At 34.7% G+C, this 22,729-nt stretch overlaps 2 protein-coding genes across 2 annotated transcripts in view; one reads left to right on the forward strand and one right to left on the reverse strand.

Annotated features, from left to right (window-relative positions):
• LOC150093154 (uncharacterized) overlaps positions 1-22,729 on the reverse strand; it is a 349,981-nt gene that overhangs the window by 289,008 nt on the left and 38,244 nt on the right. The window lies entirely within an intron of this gene.
• The window catches only part of LOC150093155 (uncharacterized), a 62,585-nt gene that overhangs the window by 27,540 nt on the left and 12,316 nt on the right, over positions 1-22,729 (forward strand). Inside the window, exons 4-5 of the mRNA XM_090414165.1 lie at positions 11,077-11,439; positions 19,513-19,563. Of these exons, the coding sequence (XP_090270291.1) occupies positions 11,077-11,439; positions 19,513-19,563 (414 nt within the window). The remainder of the gene's footprint in view (positions 1-11,076; positions 11,440-19,512; positions 19,564-22,729) is intronic.

The raw sequence follows: 22,729 nt of genomic DNA on the forward strand, positions 1-22,729 counted from the left end.
TGGGTACTATGAGAGCTCTACTCCAATCATTGGGAATTTGTCCCTCTGTCCAGGCTTTCTGAACTATGCAGTGCAGCCACTGTAAGACTTTTATACTACCATACTTCAGCATTTCTGGTCGAATATCATCTACTCATGCTGCCTTTCCACATTTCAAGCCTTTGATGGCTTTTTCTACTTCAAGCATGGATATGTATTCCTGACTGTATGCCTGTTGAGTGTTTTTTACTACTGTGCTATCACTGCTTGTTTCATTTAGCAATTTTTTGAAGTAATTACTCCATACTTCAAGGACATCTTTTTCTAATGTTTTCACACCTTTATCATCTCTAACTCCTTTTACAGCACTCTTTCCTCCATTTCTAAGCTTCTTCAACAACCTCCAGAATATCTTACTACCTTCCTGATATTTATTTTCTCTGTTCTTGCTAAAGTCCTCCCATGACTTTTGCTTAGCTAGTTTTACACAGTATTTTGCTTTCTTACATTTGTCTCTGTATTCTCTAAGAGCACAAGGTGACTTATTTGACAGTAACTTTTGATATGCTTTCTTCTTTTCCTTCACTGTCTCTTTAACTTCCTCTGTCCACCATGGAGTTCTGGTTTTTCTATCCTTGCAGACAACCTCACCACATGCTTCTCTGGCTGAATCAATCAGGGTTTTCTTCAAGGTTTGCCACTGAATCTCCAAGGTTTGGTTCTTGTTCTCAAACTCTTTCATTTTTTCTTCAATAATATTTGTGAATTTTAGTCTACAGTTCACATCTGAGAGCTGCTCAACTTTTATTCGCTTTAAAACTTTCTTACATGTTATTCTTTTCAATATGAAATTCAATTTTATCCTGCTCAAGACTAAATAGTGATCGCTTCCAATTTCAAATCCTCTGTACACTCTGGTGTCCTACACTAGGGAGAAAACATCACTGTTTTCAAACAGTCAATGAGACTTTTCTTATTCCTGCCTCTTCTCTCCATGTGAATTTGTGCACATTTTTATGTTGGAACATGGTGTTAGTAATAACCAGTCCGTGTCCTGAGCAGAAATCCAACAGGTATTTGCCATTATTATTAGCTTTGCTCTTTTCTCCAAATTTTCCCAAGACATTTTTGTATGTCTGACAATCACTTCCTACTCTGCTATTTAGATACCCAACAAGGACCAACTTTTCCTTTTTCATTGTGTCAGTAGCTTTCTCTAGAGTCTCAAAAAATTCCTCGACTTCTACCTTAGTAGAGCCTTCTGTGGGACCATAGGCACAAATAAGTCTCATTGTCCAGTTCCCCATTCTGATATTTGCCCAAATCACTCTACTTGACACTGCCTGCCATTCAAGAAGATGAGACTCATATTTAATGTTGAATACTATGGCTATCCCTTCTTTTCCTTGATTGTCATTGCCTGAATGTAACATTTTGTGTTTATTGCTCAGAAAGATCTCACCAGTTTTTGTCTTTTTTGTTGCAGTCACCCCTATTATGTCGATCTGGTACTTATGCAATTCCTCAGCTAGCTCCATTTCTTTGCCATTCAGGCCTCTTATGTTAGTACCGATCTTTAACTCTGGTGATGTCGAGTGGGGGTGTGCTTTCAGATTTGTTCCAGTAGCTGACTTTTCGCTGTTCGCCCTGGTTCCCTGGCGAAAACAATGGGGGCTTTGTTTAACCGGGCGATGCCCAGCTGGCATGAAATTTTCTCATGTTGTACCATCATTTTGTATATTGGTTTAAGCCAATAAGAATACAATTTGGTCAGCTAAATCCCAAATTGCCAGTCCATTCTCGTTCATTGAGTATCCAGGTAGATACCCAATAGGGTGCATCATGAGAAGATGAGGATTGGACATTAGGTCAGAAGCCCTGGTCGGTTCTCCGCATTCCTTTAAAGGCTATGTGGAGGTGTCCTCTCAGTTATACAGCTTTGACCCTTAAGCACCCTGGGCTGTAATCAAAATTACTTAAATTAAAACATAGCAGATAAATTGTCGAATACCAAAGGTTAAACGAGTAAATAGAGTAGGAGTGAAATGGATGAACAGTGAAATCAAGCAAGCTGTGCTTGAAAATAAAATGTTATGGAGGAGGTACACGACAGTTGGTGGTGATCAGATCCATGAAGAGATAAAGTGCAGGCTAGAAAGGTGATGAGCATGGTAAAGGAAGAAAAGGTGCAGTATGAGGGATTGACTGGTCAGGTCAAGGTTAACTCAAGGGAATTTTCTGCTCTATTGTAAGCAAGAGAAAGAATAGCTATGGCAGGTTTGACACTGGTGGATAGTCATGGCAGAATAACAGTTGCAAAGAATATAGTGGAATTATTGAATGGGCATTTTATCACCATATATCATACTGGTGTAAATGATGTGGTGCAATATATAGAAGAGAGACATGTATTAGGAGAATTGGAAGTGAAAGAAACAGAGTTGCATCAGATGTTGGTTTGGTAAGATGTGAGAATGGATGACATATCACCATGTATCCTTAAGGAATGTACAGTTGGCTATGCCTTTGACGTGGTTATTTAATGTGAAAGTCTTGCAGTGGGTAGGGTTCCTAAGGAGTTGAGAGAAGGCAAAATAGTACCACTCCATTAGAATGGTTCTGACAGAAGTCTCCAACTATAAGCCAGTCTGTATAACTGCAGTTGTGGTCAAGGTGTTGGAGAGATCGGTAAGGAATAGAAAATTGGGTTGATGGACATTCTTTATGATGGTCATCATGGATTTGTAAAGGGTAAGTCCTGTTTTAGTAATTTATTCACATTTTATGATAAGGTGACAAGTGTGTTAGATAAGGGATATACAAGTGTGTCATATGCAGTGATATTCTTAGACTTTGCAAAAGCATAGCATTTGATAGATTACCATATGATAAGTTGGTGTACAAGCTTCAGAGGATGGGAATAGATAGTATATTGGTTGGATGGATCAGAGATTGGCTCTCTGAACGACACCGCTTCAGGCTTCTGTTCTTTGGCCCCCTGCTGTTTAACTTGTTTTCAAAAACGATATATCATGTGGACTGACTGGGGATCTTCAGTTATTTGCTGATTATGCAAAGTTGAGAAGAATTATAAGTAGCACTGCTGATGTTAAATCCCTTCAGGAAGATTTGAATAGGCTTTTTACTTGGACAAAAGAGTGGGGTTGTAGTTTTAATATCAATAAGTGTAAGGTGTTGCATTTTGGAGTGCAGAAATATAAGGATGTGTACTATATCGATGGTGCTGTACTGCAGGAAGTGGATGAGATTAGAGATTCAGAAGTGATGTGATGGTTGACATTAGACTCAAGTTTAGAGAATATATTGCTAGTGTTGCAAAGGCTGCACATCGTAGTGCTGCTATGATAAGAAGTACTCTAACATGTAAGGATAAGGAAGTGGTTGTACCACTGTATAAGGTGCTGGTCAGATCGCACTTGGACTCAGATCTGGTCACCTGTTTTCAATGTGATGTGGAGAGACATTGGAGAGGGTACAGAGCCGAGTGACTAAGACAATATCAGGAGTTTGGAATACTGGCTCTGGAGAGAGAGAGGTTGAAGAAATGTGGATTTCAGTGTTTGGTGGATAGAAGGAAGAGAAGTGATATGATAGAGACATTTAAGTTAGTGAGAGGATTTTATCAGATTAATCCAGAGGGGGATTATAAAAAGTATAGAAGGTGGGAGGGGAAGAACCAGAGGTCATTCCTGAAGTTATGTAAAAGTGTGGCAAAGAGGGATGTGAGGAGTAGATTTTTTACATGGAGAATTGTCAGTGAATGGAATGCATTACCAGAATGTGTTGTTAATGCAAGTAAGTGTTAGGGAAGGATTTTAAGATGCTGTTTAATAAATATGTTGTCAGTTGAATGAACTTCCCAAAATGAGTCTGTCGACTCAGTGGAGGGTGTAATAATAATAATAATACAATTGAAGATAACAGTTTCCCAAACTTTTGGAATAGTGAGACAGTCATTTCGATTAAGATTAGGTCTACGAAGTAAGGCTTCAGCACTTTCTTTATATAACTGTTCATGTTTATATGTGAGGATCTATGTAGTAACTTGGCATTTTGCCATTGGATCCTGTGGCTAGCATTTTCGATTCCATGTTGTGCAAGGCCAGATTTGTGAGGTTTGATAAGGCAGATGTGGTCTTGATGTTCAAAGATACATTTATTTATTAATTTATCTGCAATATTTTAATTTAATTTAAGTAATTTTAATTTCAGCTCAGTAGTTTTTAATCCATGAACACGCGACTGTATATGTAGAGGGATTCCAATTTGGACATGCGCACTACTGTTTTTTTGAATTCAATTCCTATTGTTGTTCATTAGTTGTACTGATTATGTCTTATGATATATAAGACAAAATATTTATATAATAAAAAAGTTATTTACTGTGACATACATGTTATTCTATAGTTATGTTAACCCACAGGTTTCACTATATAAAAAAAAACTATCATTCACAGTGTTTGTCACCGTATCTTAATTTTTCTTTCTTCAATAAATTATTGCATTTGAAATACCAGCATTCTTTTGAAAAACCTGTAGTTTATAAACCCTAGATGTCAGTTGCATTATTTGTTAGTTATTTTAAATATTATTAAAATTATTTAAAAATTAATAATATTAAAATAATACCTAAAATGCTTGCTATCCAGAAGAGGGTAATCAGTGCCCTTTCTCTTGTCATTTTCTCATAGATATTCTGGTTCTGCCTTATTCATCTTTTATAGATATTTCAATGTTTCTGAACTGTTTGCCATTATTCCTCTTCTTCCACTTTTCTTTGAGCTTAGAAAGAACATGAACATCTGCTGGTTCATATGCCGGCCTGGTTGGCTGAGTGATTAGCGTATCCGCTCTCCAGCCAGAAGGCTACGGGTTCGAATCCCACCGTGGGCATGGATGTTTGTGATTGTCTGTGAAAATAATAGTGGTGATGGTGGACAGTAGATGGAGTTGGTGTAGATGAGGCAGTTTCTGGATGAGGTTGAGTGGTGGAGACAGAGAGTTATAGAGTAGGTGCCCTCCCTCGATGAGTCTTAGGACTCCCTGGAAGTGTCAAATAATAATAATAATAATATTTGTTTATCCAATTTCATATCCCCCCCCCTCACCTTTAATTCCATCTCTCTTTCTGTTCTTTGGAACTGCTTTCTTCACATTTTTTTTTATAACAAAGATTGCAGTCTTCGGCTTTCCAAGAAACACATCATTACACTAGATGCTATCTTTCTTATTCTTGTCTACATGGCACTGATAGGATATAGTCTTGCAACTCATGTGAGGTCTACATAGAAATGCTATTTGATTTCTAACCAAACTCTCAGATCCATAAGTTAAAATTCATTTCAAAACTGTACTAAATAAATGAATTGATATCTCTTATTAGAAATTGTCTAGTGATTAAGCAGTTTTCCAGCTCTTTTTTTTTTCATTAGATAATGATATTATTATTTTTATTATTACCACCCTAAGACCCCCATGGGATCAAAGACTCATCTAGGAGGTCCTTTTGTCATACACACAATTCATCATACTGTGCCTTAAACACACTCCTATTCTCTTCAGATACCACCCTGTCAGGCAAGGCATTCCAATCATTCACAATGCTGCATGCAAAAAACCTGCTTCTTACTCCCCTATTCACACCCTCCTTATACAGCTTCCAGAGATGACTTCTGGTTCTCCGCTGATCTCCCACTGTTTTCAGTAAAACTTCTTCAACATTGATCCTATAACAATCCTTTACTAACTTGTATGTCTCTATCATATTACCCCTCTTCCTCCTATCCACTAGACTCTGTAGATTGCATCTTCTCAACCTTTCTCATATCCGACATTCCAGAGATCAGAAACTACCTTAGTCAGTCAGTTACTCACTTCTGGACTCTTTTCAACATCTCTTCATCTTTTTGAAAACCAGGTGACCAAATTTGTGCACAGTAGTCCATGTGTTGCCTAATCAGAGCTTTATACAATGGAACAAGAATCTTACTTCTACAGTGTCTTCTGCATCATTCCCAGAATTCGATGTCCTCACGGTTTTGACAGTGTGTCCCCTAAATTTCAGATCCTTATCTGCTATCACCCCAAGATCTCTTATTTCCTCTACCTCCAACAATATATCCCCATCAAGCGTAAATTCTACATCCTATATTTGTTTCTCAAATTTTACATTTTGCAACATTGAGCCTATCCCCCACTCAAAAAAAAAAAATTTTTTTTTAAATCAGCTAATGCCTTTTTGTTCCCGTATAGGGAGTAGGCGAGGCCGTTTTTTAGCCTTCAATCTATTCAAATTTTCTTGTAAGGCCACAACATTTTCTCTACTCCTCATAGTTCGTCCCAACTTTGCATCATCTGCAAACAACTGAATATCCCCATTCAAATCTTCCCCAATATCATTAACATACAGGTTAAATAGCAATGGCCCTAAAGTAGACCCCTGAGGCACACCACTAGCGATTTTCCTCTTCTGAGATATTGCTTGCCCATACACAACTTGCCGATACCTATCAGATAGCCAGTCTCCAATCCAATGCACTAATCTAATATCCAACTCCATCTACTCTAGTTTGACTATCAACTTATCATGCAGGTAATCTGTCAAAAGACTTTGCATAATCTAAGTATACTACTGTGCATCCCTTTCCTCTTTCCAATGAAACTGTCACCTTATTGTAAAACATGACTTCCCTTTAACAAATCCATGCTGTCCATCAAAGATAATACCATTGTTGTCAACCCAATTCTGGATCCTGGTTCTCACCAGCCTCTCCAACACCTTAGCCACAACATCTGACACACAGATAAGCCAATAATTCGATGCTTGAGTTCTATCACCTCCCTTATGAAGAAACACAATCTTGCCCCCCTTCCACTCCTTTGGAATTTGACCAAATGCAAGACTCATATTAAAAATATATGTGAAGGCAGATGGCAACTCCTTGACACATTTCTTCAAAATACGTGGTGATATATTATCATATCCCACAACCTTATTAACATCGAGTTTACTCAATTCCCCATGTATCTCTTGCTCACAGTCAGTCTCTCCTCCTCATCATCAACTGTTCTCAAACTCTCTGTGATGTCACATTCACAAGAATGAAAGATCTTTATGAACTGCTTATTAAGTATCTCCACTATATCTTCTGCAACAGTTGTTCTTATACCGTTTTTTCCAATTAATGTCATCCTTCCATAATCATATTTTATTTTTTGCTTGCTACATATTGAAAGAACTCCCTGGGATTCTTTTTGGCTTCATTAGCTAACTGCTGCTCATACATCAATTTTCTACCCTTACCAAGTTGCCCTCCTTGCTTGTTCTTTGTAAATCATGGAATTGATTATTACCACTCCTCTTATGCTGCCTCCATAATGCCTTTTTCTTCTGTATCACATGCTTAATCTCTTCATTCATCCATTTCACACCTACCTTATTTAACCTTCTGAACCTTGGAATGCATTTAGACATCGCTTCTACTAGACAGTTCTTGAATATCCCCCAAGCTGCATTAATCTCCTTTCCAGCTTATTTCTCATTCCATGCCGCACCTGCAAGCTGTCTCCTGAGCTCCTCATAATCACCAGCCTTCATCAACCTTTCTCATGCTATGTTCCCTTGTCCACCCTGAACCTCCCCGTTTCCCTGTCTGTCTTGCACACCGGTTCTCTCATTCTCTATACCCATGCCACTCACTTCTTCAATCTCTTCTTTCTTACTCTCCCATTCTTCCACATCACTTCCTACTTGATCATATTCATTCTCTGCACTCACTTCTCTACCTCCCAGCAGCAGTCTCTCCAAGTAACTCGCACCAAAACCACTCAAATGTAATCCATTACTCTTATACAGCTCGCTTCATCCTTCAAACTTATTCCGCACATTAACAAATTGCACTCCTTTCTCCTCACACATTTCTGCTAACATATCATTCATAATCTTTGCTCTCCACCCCATTTTACTACTGTCATACCTGGGCAACGTGCTTACTACCTTTCCTATCACACTATTATCTTTTATCTATCTCAACAACCTCCTGATATCCAATCTGACATGTTCTTTATTCCCAGTCAAGTCATTTGTCCCTATTACAACTACCAACTCTTTTGCTTGCTTGCTTGCTTCTCATATCTAGTTCCTCAATCACTCTATTCATTCTACCTCCAGGAAAACAATCCTTGTGCATCCTCTTGTCCAGCACACCTCTAATAATCGAATTACCATACAATGCCACTCGCTAGTCTTTCATTACCTCTTTGATACCAATATTATTCGTTTTCATCATTTTCACTCTTCCATACCTATCTCGAATTCTCTTAACTTCATTCCACATCCATTTCATATCTTGCCTCATCTTAACCAACTCAACTTTCAAATCTTGCATCACATTTTCACTCTCATTCACACTCTAAATTTTGTTGTCAGCCATACATGCTTGTTCACAGTCAACGCTGCTCACCACCTTACCTTTAACTGCACTAAGTTTTTTTTTTAACTTCCACTACATTCATATCACTTCTGTCCTTCTTATTATCGATTGTTAAGTTTATCATACCATTCATTCTCTTTTTCAAACTTTTTTTTACCATTTTTTCCACTGCTCTTTTGCACTGTTCCTCTTTTCTATCTTTGCTACTAACACTTTCGGTTATTAACACATTAGCACTCATCAAGTCCTTATTCACACACATCCTCCTTCTATGGACCTTACTTATCCATAATTTATCTATATAATTGAACGAATACATATAGCACACCTCACATTTAATGAAATGACTGAAATCATAATATTACAAGGGATATTCAGGCCACATATCATTCACACCACATGTCATACCTTCCCTTAAATTTATTCACACCACCTCTAAAGGCTAACCTTTCAGGTCAAACACTGCTCTTTGGGAGAAGTATTCTTCTTGATGTCAATCCTTTCTTGACTGCATTCATTCTCAACTTTCATGGATGCCCTCTCATCCTCTTCCTACCCTCCAAATAAAATATTCCATCTACTGGTACCCTTCCAGAAGATTGTAGGTCTTTATCATATCACCCCTTATTTCTCTTGTTTGTTAGTGTCTGCAGTCTACAAATTCTCAATCTCTCTTCATATTCTACATTTCCGATATCATCTTTAACACACTCCTTTGTACCCTCTTCACCATATCTGTATCACCAGGAGACCAGATCTGTGCACAATAGGTCATATCAAAGCCTTGTAAAGAGAAAAAATGACATCCTTATTGTTATATGTCAGTATTTGTTTCAGCATTTGCAATTATTTCTATATGGCCCCTGAATTTCAACTTCCTATTCACTAAAACTGCAAAATCCCTAGCCTGGTCAGTTTCTGCTTACATAATCCTACCAATATAATATGACATTGGATATCTCATTACACCAAACTGCATAACTTGACTTCTGCTAACATTGAACTGAGCCCAGCTTATTCAAATCATTCTATGGTTCTGCACTTTTCTGCATACTCTTCCTCTTAAACATAAATGACCTTACCCTTCTCTCACTTGCTTCAGCTGGCTAGTAACAGTATGAAGAAAAATAACTACAGTAAATGCTGTATTATTTTATTTATTTTTTTTTGTCCAGCTGATACAAAGAATGAATGAATGGGTTTCCAGTACTGAAATCTGCCATTATACACTCCTTTTCTCTTCATTTAATAAACCTTATGACCAAACATTCCACATTTAATCACTAGGCGTTCCATTAACTTGGGTGCTGTCAAAACAGCCCTGTCCTCTTTCTTACAAAAAAAAAAAAAAAATCTAATCCCTTTTTTCGCTCTTATTTTTTGATAATAATACCCAGAACTTTAGACAAGATGTGATTTATTTTTTAGGCTGACTTACAACTCTAGCCTTTACTGGCACAAGCATATTACATTTTCCTCCTTGGCCTTCATAATGCTTATATGCTCAGGATTCTTCTTGTTTGTACAGCTGCTATTCTGTAGAGATCCCAAATTCTTCCAAATGTAGAACATTTTCTTATATTTGGGATGGTGGACCAAAAACCTTAAATAATACTTCTCTTCCAAACTCACTCTATTCCCTTTCTCATAAATGTTCTCTTTTTTCTTTATGCCTTTTAGTTATTTTCATGGAGACTCTATTCTGTTCAACTAGCCATTTCCACTTTCTTTTATGCTTATAAAAACATAAATTGCTTGTCAGCGCATTCACACTCCAGCTTCAAACCTGCCAAACAAACTTCTGATTGTCCTCTTTCATTCTATCTACCTTTGCCTTTGTTCTCTGAAACAGCATTCTTTACACTGTTTTCCCCATGGACTACAACTTCAACTGTTCAAGAAACATATTAATAGCTTCCTTCTTGTAGAAAGTCCTTCTTTTTCCTTAACCACTTGATCATACACACAACAGCACTGACGTGCTCTAGGTTTTGTAGTCATTCGTGTGCACAATAAGACAAAGTAAGATTTTTTTTTTTTTTTTTTTGATTTTTCATCATCCATTTTTATAAGTTAAATGAGAACTATTGAAAATACTGTATAATCTGTTATTTATTTTAAACTTTTCTCTCTATTAAATTTTTGTTTGATAGCTGGCAATGAATGTGATGACATACGTACTACTTTTATATAGTTTGATTATATTCTTTATTTCTGTTAGAAATAATAGTTTACTTTTAACTATAATTCAACATTTTAAGTAGTTTAAAATATTTTATAGAATTCTAAACATGCAGCGTGTATCATGTTATTCTATAACAGTGAATTTCAAGCAGCCTCAGCTGTATACTGTGTATACTGAAGAATCTAATTGTATCTAAATTATATATCTAATCTTCTATTAATCTAGTAGGCCAATTGGCTTCATAAATGTAAATGTTTTTTGTTATGCCAGTTTCTCGCATCCTTGATTGATTTCCACCTGAGATCTTTCCAATCAAAGGGCTGTTGTTTTATTAAGATTTCATTGCGAAATCTCACATATATATAAAATTGATTTTTACATTGAGCACTGCATTAAGTTCATAATGGAATATCATTATAAATAGGAAATATTATAATTGTCTTTTTTACATTTTTTAAGGACCTCAATTTAATATTTCTCCTGGCCATATACAAGGAGAACTTCATCTGGAACAGATGAAAAATGCTATTAAACTAGGACTGAGAGCTGAACTTCTAGCTAATGGGGGAGATAATATTCTTACAATGCTTACTCCACTTCATTTTCCCTTAATCCATGACGTCACTATCCCTGTTCCATTTTGTGACAATAATGCATCTGTTACTACTGATGATCCCTCTACGATTGTTACACAAGATACAGCAATTACAACAACGCCTCCTCCCTCTGTCACTGTCACTACATCTACTCTTGTAATGATTAACCTTACAGATAGTAGGACTACAACTACTTCAGAGAGTATTACCAACAAATCTGTGATAGGTAAGTTTATGAGGTGTAATTTTTTTTCTCAAATACACCTTACTGTTTTAAGATTCCAAAATAAGCATTCATTTATATTCAAATATTGTCAGAACTTTCAATTAATTCATATTTTCCATTTAAATTTTTTTTATTATCAAAAGACACTGACATCATCTTTGTTTGGATCATATTTTCTCTGTTAATTAATGTCCACCCAAGTAAACTATAAATTACATAATTTCATATATATCATTGCTGCATATAGCTCTCTTCAGCATTTAATTATTGTTCTGATAAAGATTTATTTAGTTGAAAAACTGCCAAAATACTCTGAATTGAATTTAGTTCCAGATATTTATCTCAACTCCAGAGTATAGTTAAAATATGGTAATATACTTTTTTATATACTGCAAAGTGATTTAATAGGCTTAAATGCTAACTACTTTATATAATCCTAAATTAGGATTTTGAATCCAAGGGTATTGTATGTCACAAAGAACTGAAGAGTAGAACATAACAAAAAGCAAATTAAACTTTCTGTTCTGTTTAAAAATTTCTTTTAAAAGGGGGAGGTTGTTCTTTCATATCTAGGTATTACTGATAATCTAAATATGATAGAAATGAATTAAGAAGTACTATGATTGCAAATGATTTGATGTGTAGGCTGCGTACAAGGAATAAATGGAAGTGAGTTTTTGGATGTGTGGGTGGAATTTGAGGGAAGATTGGATTTATATAAGAGGGATAGTTTACACTCAAATGTGTTCAGTATCAGGAGTCTGGAAAAATTATTAATTGGTATTGGACCTAACACACAGAGTCAGGAAAGTAGATAATTATGGGAGGAATGAGCATTTTCATGCAAATGATTATGAAGAAAGAATGATTGTTTTGTCTGATTCAGATATTTTAAGCATGTGCAAGAATATCTGCATAAATAAGGCATGAGATAAGAATAAAGATCTATGAGTTGTTCACCTAAAAGTACAGGTAACTTATTATGCATACAAATATGAGCAGCATCAGAAACAAAGCAGTAGAGGTTTTTTTTTTTGCTTTGGTGAATATGTTAGTGAGACCCAGCTGTCTGAAAGCAGATATACTAACGGATATCGAGTGTAAAAAGGGGTACAGTATTTTTAGGAAGGATAGACACAATAGGAGAGGTAGGGGCATGCTGCTAATGTTATTGGATGCTTTGAGCCCATTTAGGGCACAAAGCTGTGACTAAAATACTAGTAATAATGTTTTCTTGTTACAGTGAGTTTGATAGCATATGGTGCAAGGTGGAGTTAGACTCCTCCTTGCACCAGAATGTTCTTACAGACTTAGTGGATCAGTTGCTAGTGATGATGATGAAGCTCATTGCTAAATAAATATGAGTATGAAACAAATGATCAAAATGGGTGACGTTAATTATCCAAATATTGATTGGGAAGTGGTGAAATCTCATGAGAAGAATGAAACTAAATTTATTTAACTGTTGTAAAACAACTTCCTCAACCAGCTTGTGACAGAAGGAATTTGAGGGAAAAAAGTGTTAGATCTGATTATAGTCAGAGGAAGTTTCAGTTAAAGACATGACTGTTCTGCCTCCAGTTGATGACAGTGATCTTGTTTCACTGACTTGGAAAGTGGCTAAGTTTATGGCTGTTCTATTCGAAAAGGTTACATTTATTAATAGAACACGTAAAGACCACAGTAATAACTTTTAATTAATAAAGGTACAAATATTTCGTACTGAAATTTACAGTATGTACAAACAGTTAAAAGAATGGAATACAAAATACAGAACAGTCAGTGGATCACCACATAAAATTGTTGCTGCGTGCTAGGAGAATAAATACTAAAAATTATTAAATAATCCTTTAAAGATAATTAATTTTTATTGCTGGTTGCATAAAATAAAAGTCTGCCAGATTTTTGAGAGAGAGAGAGAGTCATTTCGATTTAAATTCGGCCGATGTAAAATAGCTTCACAACTTTCTTTAAAAAGGCGTTCGTATTTGAACCTGCATCTATGGAGGAAAAGAGCTTTATCCCACTGGATATTATATTATGAGTAGTGTCAATGTTGTGTTGTGCAAGACCAGACTTATGAGGTTTCATGTATTCAATATAATATTGATGTTCCTTAATTCTTTTTTCCACAGTCCAAAATAAGATACATTGCATTCACACGTTATTTGGTAAATGCCAGCCAAGGATAGAGATGACAGTTTATCTTTTGTAGATGGCAATAAAGAAGATATTTTGTTGATAGGAATATACATGGAAATCAGATGATACTTCTTCAAAATGCTGCCTATCAGTTCTGAGATGCCTGAAATGTAAGGAATTGGAACTCTGCAGTCTGTTGAAGAAACCTGAGGTATTGGAACATAGGACTCAATTATCTGCTGGATTTGATTGGGGTAGTAACTATTTGATTCTATTAATTTTTTTATAGTGGAAAGTTGATGTTGTAAGATTATTGGAGAGAAGAAGCATCATCGTCCTTCACAGAGAAGAATTTACTAAACAACCAAGAAAATTAGGAAAGTTATCGGTTTTACATGGTAAGCTTTGGGCAAGGATTGCCTTTCTAAAAAAATACCATGATACGAAAGTTATTCCTACGTTTGCTAGATTTAAAGAAACAATTCGGTCTCCTGGAGTCCCTGCTATTTACATTCATGCAAGTTTTTCCTTAATACGGAACCAGCTTCGGACAACTAAAAAAGAATTAGCTTCTAATATTAAATCTATTTTGGATCTCGAAGAAAAAATTTCAGTTGTTCTTGATGACGAATTATTAGATATTGTTCTTCAATTGTCAGAACAATCTTTGGCCCATTCCTAATGAAAGAAATTCTTACAAACTTATGCAAAAATATAATTCTTTATATCACAACCAAAAGAAAAACTTTACCTCTGACAACACTTCTATGAATAAATGGATTGTAAATATTTCTGGATGCCAATTATCTGCGCTGAAACTAGTGCTTTATCTAGAGGCCTTGATTTTGCACTTATACCTAAACGCATTCCATATCTTGATTTTTTACATAATATAGAACGTAATCTGTCAGGACTTTCTAGCGAAGATGCTAACAAACTACGATTTGAAGTTGCGACTTCTCTTTTTAAAAGCAAATTGCCTCCATGTAACCTATCTAATGCTGAAATCAATGGGCTAACTTCTTTAAGAAAAAATAAAGATTTATCTATTTCAAAAGCCGATAAGGGAAAAGCTACCCATTGTGATCATGGGTAAGACTGACTATGAGAGAAAAGTATCCAGCCTTTTAGAAGATACCTCCACTTACCAAGAAATCAGTCATAATCCTACAAATTGACAAATTAAACAATTAAATAAGTTACTTGATGAAGTTATCAGTTGGGATCCTAATTACGTGAATAAACTACATACTTATTTTGGAAGAACTCTTCACTTATTTGGCCTCCCAAAAATACGTAAAGAAGGCTATCCAATAAGATCTATCGTGAATTGTATTGATTCTCCTACTTATCAAATTGCAAAAGTCTTATCACGTTCCTTAACTGCTCTTACTGGACACTTCAGATCATACATAAAAAATTTGACAGATTTTCTTGAGAAAATGAAGGATATTCAAATCAAAGAGTCTGAGTTATTAGTCAGTTTTGATATTGTTTCTCTTTTTACCAATATCCCACTAGCTGACACTGTTGAATTACTATATGAGGATTACCCTTCAGATATTGCCAAGATTTTCAAATTCGTTTATTCACTCAGGCTATTTCAGTTGGAAAAACAAGATCTACAAACAAGTTGAAGGTACTGCTATGGGTAGCCCTCTTTCTCCGCCTTTGGCAAACTATTTTTTGAAACATTTCTAAGATACTATGTTTTTGCTATTTAGCCACATTCTGAAGAAGAACTTTCCACATTTCTACAACAGATAAATAGCTTTCACCCACGTATTCAATTCACCATGGAAAAAGAAAATTCTGGTAGTTTACCATTCTTGGACATCCTCCTTACACGTACATCTTCTAGTACTTTATCTACAAGTGTTTATCGAAAACCTACATTTACTGGCACATATATTCATCAAAAGTCTGCTCATCACACATCTCAAAAAGTTGGCATTATCAAATCCTTAATTAATAGGGCACATAAAGTGTGCTCCTCTCCAGTAATTTTACAACATGAACTTTCCACTATAAAAAAGTTAATATAATCAAATGATTACTACCCCAATCAAATCCAGCAGATAATTGACTCCTATGTTCCAATACCTCAGGTTTCTTCGACAGACTGCAGAGTTCCAATTCCTTACATTTCAGGCATCTCAGAACTGATAGGCAGAATTTTGAAGAAGTATCATCTGATTCCCACATATATTCCTATCAACAAAATATTTTCTTTATTGCTATCTACAAAAGATAAACTGTCTCTTCTATCCTTGGCTGGCATTTACCAAATAATGTGTGAATGCAGTGTATCTTATTTTGGACAGGCCATTCTGTGGAAAAAAGAATTAAGGAACATCAATATTATATTGAATACATGAAACCTCATAAGTCTGGTCTTGCACAACACAACATTGACACTACTCATAATATCCAGTGGGATAAAGCTCTTCTCCTCCATAGATGCAGGTTCAAATACGAACACCTTTTTAAAGAAAGTTGTGAAGCTATTTTAAATCGGCCGAATTTAAATCAAAATGACTCTCTCTCTCTCTCAAAAATCTGTGAGACTTTTATTTTATGCAACCAGCAATAAAAATTAATTATCTTTAAAGGATTATTTAATAAGTTTAGTATTTATTCTCCTAGCATGCAGCAACAATTTTATTTGATGATCCACCTGTTCCGTACTTTGTATTCCATTCTTTTAACTGTTTGTATGACACTGAAGATGTACTGTAAATTTTAGTACGAAATATTTGTTCCTTTATTAATTAAAAGTTATTACTGTGGTCTTTACGTGTTCTATTAATATATATACTATGCCACAGGTACCTCTAAAGATTAGAAAAGGTTACATGCTGAACTACAAAGCAGGAAATATGACCAGCTTCAGAATATGCCGAGTTATGTCCTATGCTTTGGTTATTAGATAGGAAGGATATTGCCAGTGTATGAGGAGTTCAAAGAATAAATAGGGTAAGAGCAAAATAGATGTACAATCTTATTAAACAAGAGATTTTCAAGAAAAAGATAATATGAAAGAAATACTATTTGTATAAGGACATAAGGATATGTCAGTTATAGGAATTGTAAGGAGCAGGCAAGCCAGAAGAATTATAAATAATTGCATGGAAAGCTAAGTCTGGGTATGAAAAACTAGTTTGCAAGTTAAAGACAACCCAAAATAATTCTATCATTATGCTGCAAGTAAATGAAAGAATAACTTTACTGAATGTAGATGGTATGCCCAAGACTATCGCTAATTTTGAGCATCATCTTGTGAAGAGATGGCAGAGAATGCTGCCATATTGTGGTTACTAACATATTATGTTATTGTCTGAAATAGTGTAGATTCTCTGGTCGATTTTCTTGAGTTTATGGGATGGAAAACCTGAGGTTCCATTAGAAAAACCTGCTTGTCTGTGCTGAAGATTGACTAACTCAGGAACTGGTTAAAGAAAGGGTTAAAAAAGTTACTCTAGTTAGCAACTAGAATAGAACTTAGAACATGTTTGGGTGGCCTAACAGGCATTTGGATGCAAATGCCACTTCCACAGGTCTTGAAAAAAAACTATTAGAAAAATATTGTGAAATGAATATAAACAATTAAAATTCAAGCACTTGCATATTTCACTATATTTATAATAAATAAGACTTTTTAAAAAAAAATACATAAAAAATTAGAACAATATAAATACTTCATTTCTTCTTGCAGTCACTGTTATATGTGTCTCTCTGAATAAACCATTCCTATCTCTTATGATAATATTACATTATTGCTCTATTACCATGATCTCTATTATCCTGGTAGAACTGTCTTCTGCCCCCCCCCCCACCTCCACACCAAGTAAGAGGTGTGTGTGCACACCTCTTACTTGGTGAAGTAAGAGGTGTGCACACACACCTCTTACTTCACCAAGGTTTTCAAGAAAGAAGTTTAAATTAGAATGGAGGATATAAATCTTCAGGTGATAATCCTGATCCCTCATCTTATGGTATTTTGTTGTAAGTTATGAACTAGTTTATTATTTTTAGCTTTATTGTTTTCAAGAAGCTTATTGGCATTTCTAAAAGATTTTCAGGTTTCTGTTTTATTGAGACTTTGACATTCCATTCTTTGTTACAAAAAAGTATGAAACTAGGCTTTCCTTTCTCCCTCTTAAAAGCAGAAATTTTTATTATTTTAGTTAATAAGTTCCATTAATAACAACAAAATTCAAGCAGTTCAGATTATTGTTTAGATAAATTCAGACTTTAACAAGATTGCTTGATTTCTCTATTCAGTCAGTTTATCATTAAAAAAAAAAAATCCAGATTTTAATGAATTCTGATGAATGAGTTTAATAGAAATAAAATCTGCTACATGATGTTTTTGTTCTCTCCAAGTCATTGGCATTCTGAAAGTCATAGATTAGCCTTTTCCTTGAGGCCATTGAGTCAGGTAAACTTTAACATAAGCAAGATTGAGGAGTCCATTGCTCATGCTCAAAGTAAAAGTATGCAGCTTTCCCTTGAAACACTGGTTGTTGTGTCATTACTCAACACTTGTAAACAAAACACACATAAGTGATTCACTCTTATTTTACAGCTGCTAACGTTTAAATGAAAAATAATAAATTCAAAAGGGGAGAGATTTAGAGACTTGCTTTTGTTTCAGTAATCCATTTGTAAAACAGATCTAGATATGTTTAAACATGTTCAAACCATTGCTTCATCTATTTTCATACTGAATTTGATCAATTTTTTATTTAGAACACATTGAAAAAAAAAATCTTAACTCTCCGTCCTAAGCCTTCTCTTTGGCCATGATATGCAGATGACATTTTTGCTTTTTTGGAGTAGCATTGAATTGGAGATCCCTTCTAGCTGAAATTAATAATTTATATCCTCAAATCAAATTTACTTTTGAGAAAGAATCTTCAGAAGAAATATCTTTGATTACACCTTAGACGAGAATCTGATGGATCACTTTCAACTTTTATACGCACACCATCCTTCTCAAAAATATGGAATTAATTATAAAATCCTTGGTAGCACTTAAAATTTGCTCCTCTGAAGTATCTCTTCAACAGGAATTGGAAACTATCACACATATGACCATATTTAATGGTTATACCTAAGAATTACACCTAAAATCATTGACATTTCCCCTTGACATCCTCCAAGGGAAGAAAAAGTCCACAGAATTCCTATCCCTAATATTAAAGAGATCTCTGAACATGTGGTAAAAGAAATTCCATCATCTTCAAATCCATAATATCTTACCTTCTCCAAAAGCAAATTGTCACGATTGCTGTTGCCTGGTTTACCACATTCTATGTTCTTGCAATTTGCCTTTATTTTGGTCAAATGGGATGATCGTAAAAATGCATTTCAGAACACGAGCCATACTTAGCTTATCAAGCTTCATAAATTGGTTTGGCTCAACATGGCATTGACAAGACTAGCTAGGATCCAATGAGATAATACCAAACTTTTGCAGAAGTGCACTTTTGAATTTGAACATTTATTCCAAGAAAGTGCTGAAGCCTTTACTTCATCTGCCTAACATAAATTTTAATGTTTGTCTTTAATTTCAAAAGCTTAGAAAATTGTTATCTTCAATCATATTAAATCATATACACATGCGTACATTCACACATCCCAATAGTGTTTTTTAATCTACTACAGTAATTCGACTGCATGTTTAGAAGGATCTGTAATGTAGAAAGATTTGTAATAAAAATTTCTCTTATTGTTCTTTGGCTCACACTGAAGAACAAAAAAAAAAATTAATTTGTCAAGCAGTATATTTTTCAATGACTAAATCAAGACCTCTTAGTTAGCTAACTTGTAAAACAAATTAACCTTAAATTACAGCATTCACTGTGCATATCAATTTATCATTTTTGACATCAGTGTTAATTATTTTGCTTTTTTTTTTTTTCCTAGATTCAGATCATTCTGTATTTTCTTCAACAGTACAAGAACATGGCACTTCTGGTAAATAGTTTTATTTATTATTTTATAATAAAAATGAATATGATAAATGTTTTTTTTTTTTCGACCACTATATATTACATAAGATGACAGAAAAATTGAGTGTAATAGGTTGGAGATTTTGATACAAACTATTAGCCTACTAGTTTCACCACATTAACTGTTGGCTTCTTCTGGGCCAGATAAATCTACACATAACAGCTTAAAAACAAAAATGAGCTTAAGTTACGAATTAATACATAACTGAAAGATGAAAAAATATCAAATTCATAGAAACTATTACATAAATGTGTAACAGTTTCTATGAATTTGATATTTTGCATATATTTGATATTTTTTCATCTTTCAGTTATATATTAATTCGTAACTTAAGCTCGTTTTTGTTTTTAAACTGTTGTGTAGATTTATCTGGCCCAGAAGAAGCCACCAGTTAACATGGCGAAACTAGTAAGCTAATAGTTTGTATCAAAATCTCTGACCTATTTAAACCCAATTTTTCTGTCATCTTATGTAAAAATAAATATGGTTTATTATTATAAAATCTTAAGTTACTAATTTTAGAGGGAAATGTAAAGTTTGTTTGCAATTACTGCATATGATTCTAAATTTATGATTATAATTGGACATTCTTTTCATCATTCCTTTTCTTTTCTCCCTTTCATGCAAAATACTTTTTCATTGTTACTCTTAAAAGAGTAACAGTTTTCAAAATTTCAAACCTCAAGGTTCATGGCATGCAGTAATATCACCAAAAAAATGGCAAGCAATTTTTATATCACACACTCTTTTTAATTAAATCAACAGTTACTTTGCCATTTAGAAGAAAAAAAAATTATTAAAGAGTTGAGAGCAGGAAGTCAAGCATTGGATTTACTAGGGTTGTGAGCATAAAAATTAGTAATATACTTGGGAGAAGGACATTATTACCCTAGAGTAGTGTTTCTCAAACTTTCAATACATGCATATCCCTGTAAAAGTTTAGTAATTTTAAAATTTTAGACTTTCCCAAGCAAAGTCAATATAGGAGAAGAAGTTGTGATATTTCATTCAAACACAAATAATAATAAAGGTATTTATTTTTTTAACATTATAAATAGCAATTTATAATATTAAATTATAATTTGTTATATAAATATATATTATAATAAATTATAATATATATTTATAAATATAATATATTTCGAGTATCCAATTTGGAGAAACTGATTAAATAGGATTTGAAGTTTTTGTTTTTATTTGATTTCATCATTTTTCAGTATGTTTAAAGCTCTATTGTCAAGGTTTGATTATACCTAATTTTTGTTGTGGGTAATGGAATGAGCTTGCTTGTAGGTACACCTCCCTGTGTGAGTTTCTTTCCTCTATATAGGAAAGAAACTCACACAGGCAAGTGCGTGTGTGTGCGTGTGCGCGCGCGCGAGTTTCTTTCCTATATGTAGATTTCTGATGATAATCATCCAGTAATGTTTTTGTTGAAAAGGATGTCTAGGAATGGTTCTTTCCTGCTTCTAATGTGAATTTTATTTTCAGATGTCAATTATTCAGAAAATATATAAAATCATTCATGTCTTTGTGGGTGTGTTTCCAGATCATAAAGATGTTATCCACATATCTCCACCATATATGTTGTTTTAAGGTTGCCCGAGCTGTAGCTGATTGTTCAGAATTTTTGATGTATAAGTTGGTGATAGAAGTCAGCTCATTGCAAGACCATATCTCTAGTAAAATTTTCCTTTCCAAGTGAAGAATTAAGATTTTTGGCAATCTTGAAAGAGACATGATGCCCAGAGGAAATAAGTTATGAAGTATATCTATTGATTCTTGAACATAGATTAAGGGTCAAAGCTGTATAACTGAGAGGAGACCTCCATATAGCTTTTAAAGGAATGCGGAGAACTGACCAGGGGACTTCTGACCTAATGTCCAATCCTCACCTTCTCGTGGTGCACCCTGTTGGGTATCTACCTGGATACTGAACGAACAAGGATGAGCTTGGCAATTTGGGATTTAGCCGACCAAATTGTATTCCTATTGGTTGTACCATCATTTTGTATTTTGGTTTAACATGACAAATTTTCATGCCAGCTGGGGCGTCGCCCAGTTAAACAAGGCCCCCGTTGTTTTCGCCAGGGAACCAGGGTGAACAGTGAAAAGTCGGCTACTGGAACAAATCTGAAAACACACCCCAACTCAACATCACCAGAGTTAAAGATCGGTACTATCAACATAAGAAGCCTGAATGGCAAAGAAATGGAGCTAGCGGAGGAATTAGATAAGTACCAGATTGACATTATAGGGGTGACTGAAAAAAAAAAAGACAAAAACTAGTGAGATCTTTCTGAGCAATAAACACAAAATGTTATATTCAGGAAATGACAATCAAGGAAAAGAAGAAGTAGATATAGTATTCAACACAAAATACGAGGCTCATCTTCTTGAATGGCAGGCAGTATCAAGTAGAGTGATTTGGGCAAATATCAATGAGACTTATTTGTGCCTATGGTCCCACAGAATGTTCTACTAAGGTAGAAGTGGAGGAATTTTTTGAGGCTCTAGAGAAAGCTACTGACACAATGAAAAAGGAAAAGTTGGTCCATGATGGGGATCTAAATAGCACAGTAGGAAGTGATTGTCAGACGTACAAAAATGTTTTGGGAAAATTTGGATTTGGAGAAAAGAGCAAAGCTAATAATAATCTGTTGGATTTCTGCTCAGAACATGGACTGGTTATTACTAACACCATGTTCCAACATAAAAATGTGCACAAATTCACATGGAGAGGGAAGAGGCAAGGAATAAGAAAAGTCTCATTGACTATGATATTGTTGATAGTGATGTTTTCTGCCTGGTGCAGGACACCAGAATGTACAGAGGATTTTAAATTGGAAGTGATCACTATTTAGTCTTGAGCTGGATAAAATTGAATTTCATATCGAAAAGAATGATATGTAAGAAAGTTTTAAAGTGAATAAAAATTGAGCAGCTCTCATATGTGAACTGTAGACTAAAATACAGAAAGATTATTGAAGAAAAAATGAAAGAGTTTGAGAACAGGAACCAAAACTTGGAAATTCATTGGCAAGCCTTGAAGAAAACCCTGATTGATTCAGCCAGAGAGGCATATGTTGAGGTTATCTGCAGGGATAGAAACAGAACTCCATGGTGGACA

This window comes from Typopeltis vanoorti, chromosome 24 (assembly GCF_054136105.1).
Source record: "Typopeltis vanoorti isolate ZY-2024b chromosome 24, IOZ_Tvanoo_1.0, whole genome shotgun sequence".
In the NCBI taxonomy this organism is placed as follows: domain Eukaryota; kingdom Metazoa; phylum Arthropoda; class Arachnida; order Uropygi; family Thelyphonidae; genus Typopeltis; species Typopeltis vanoorti.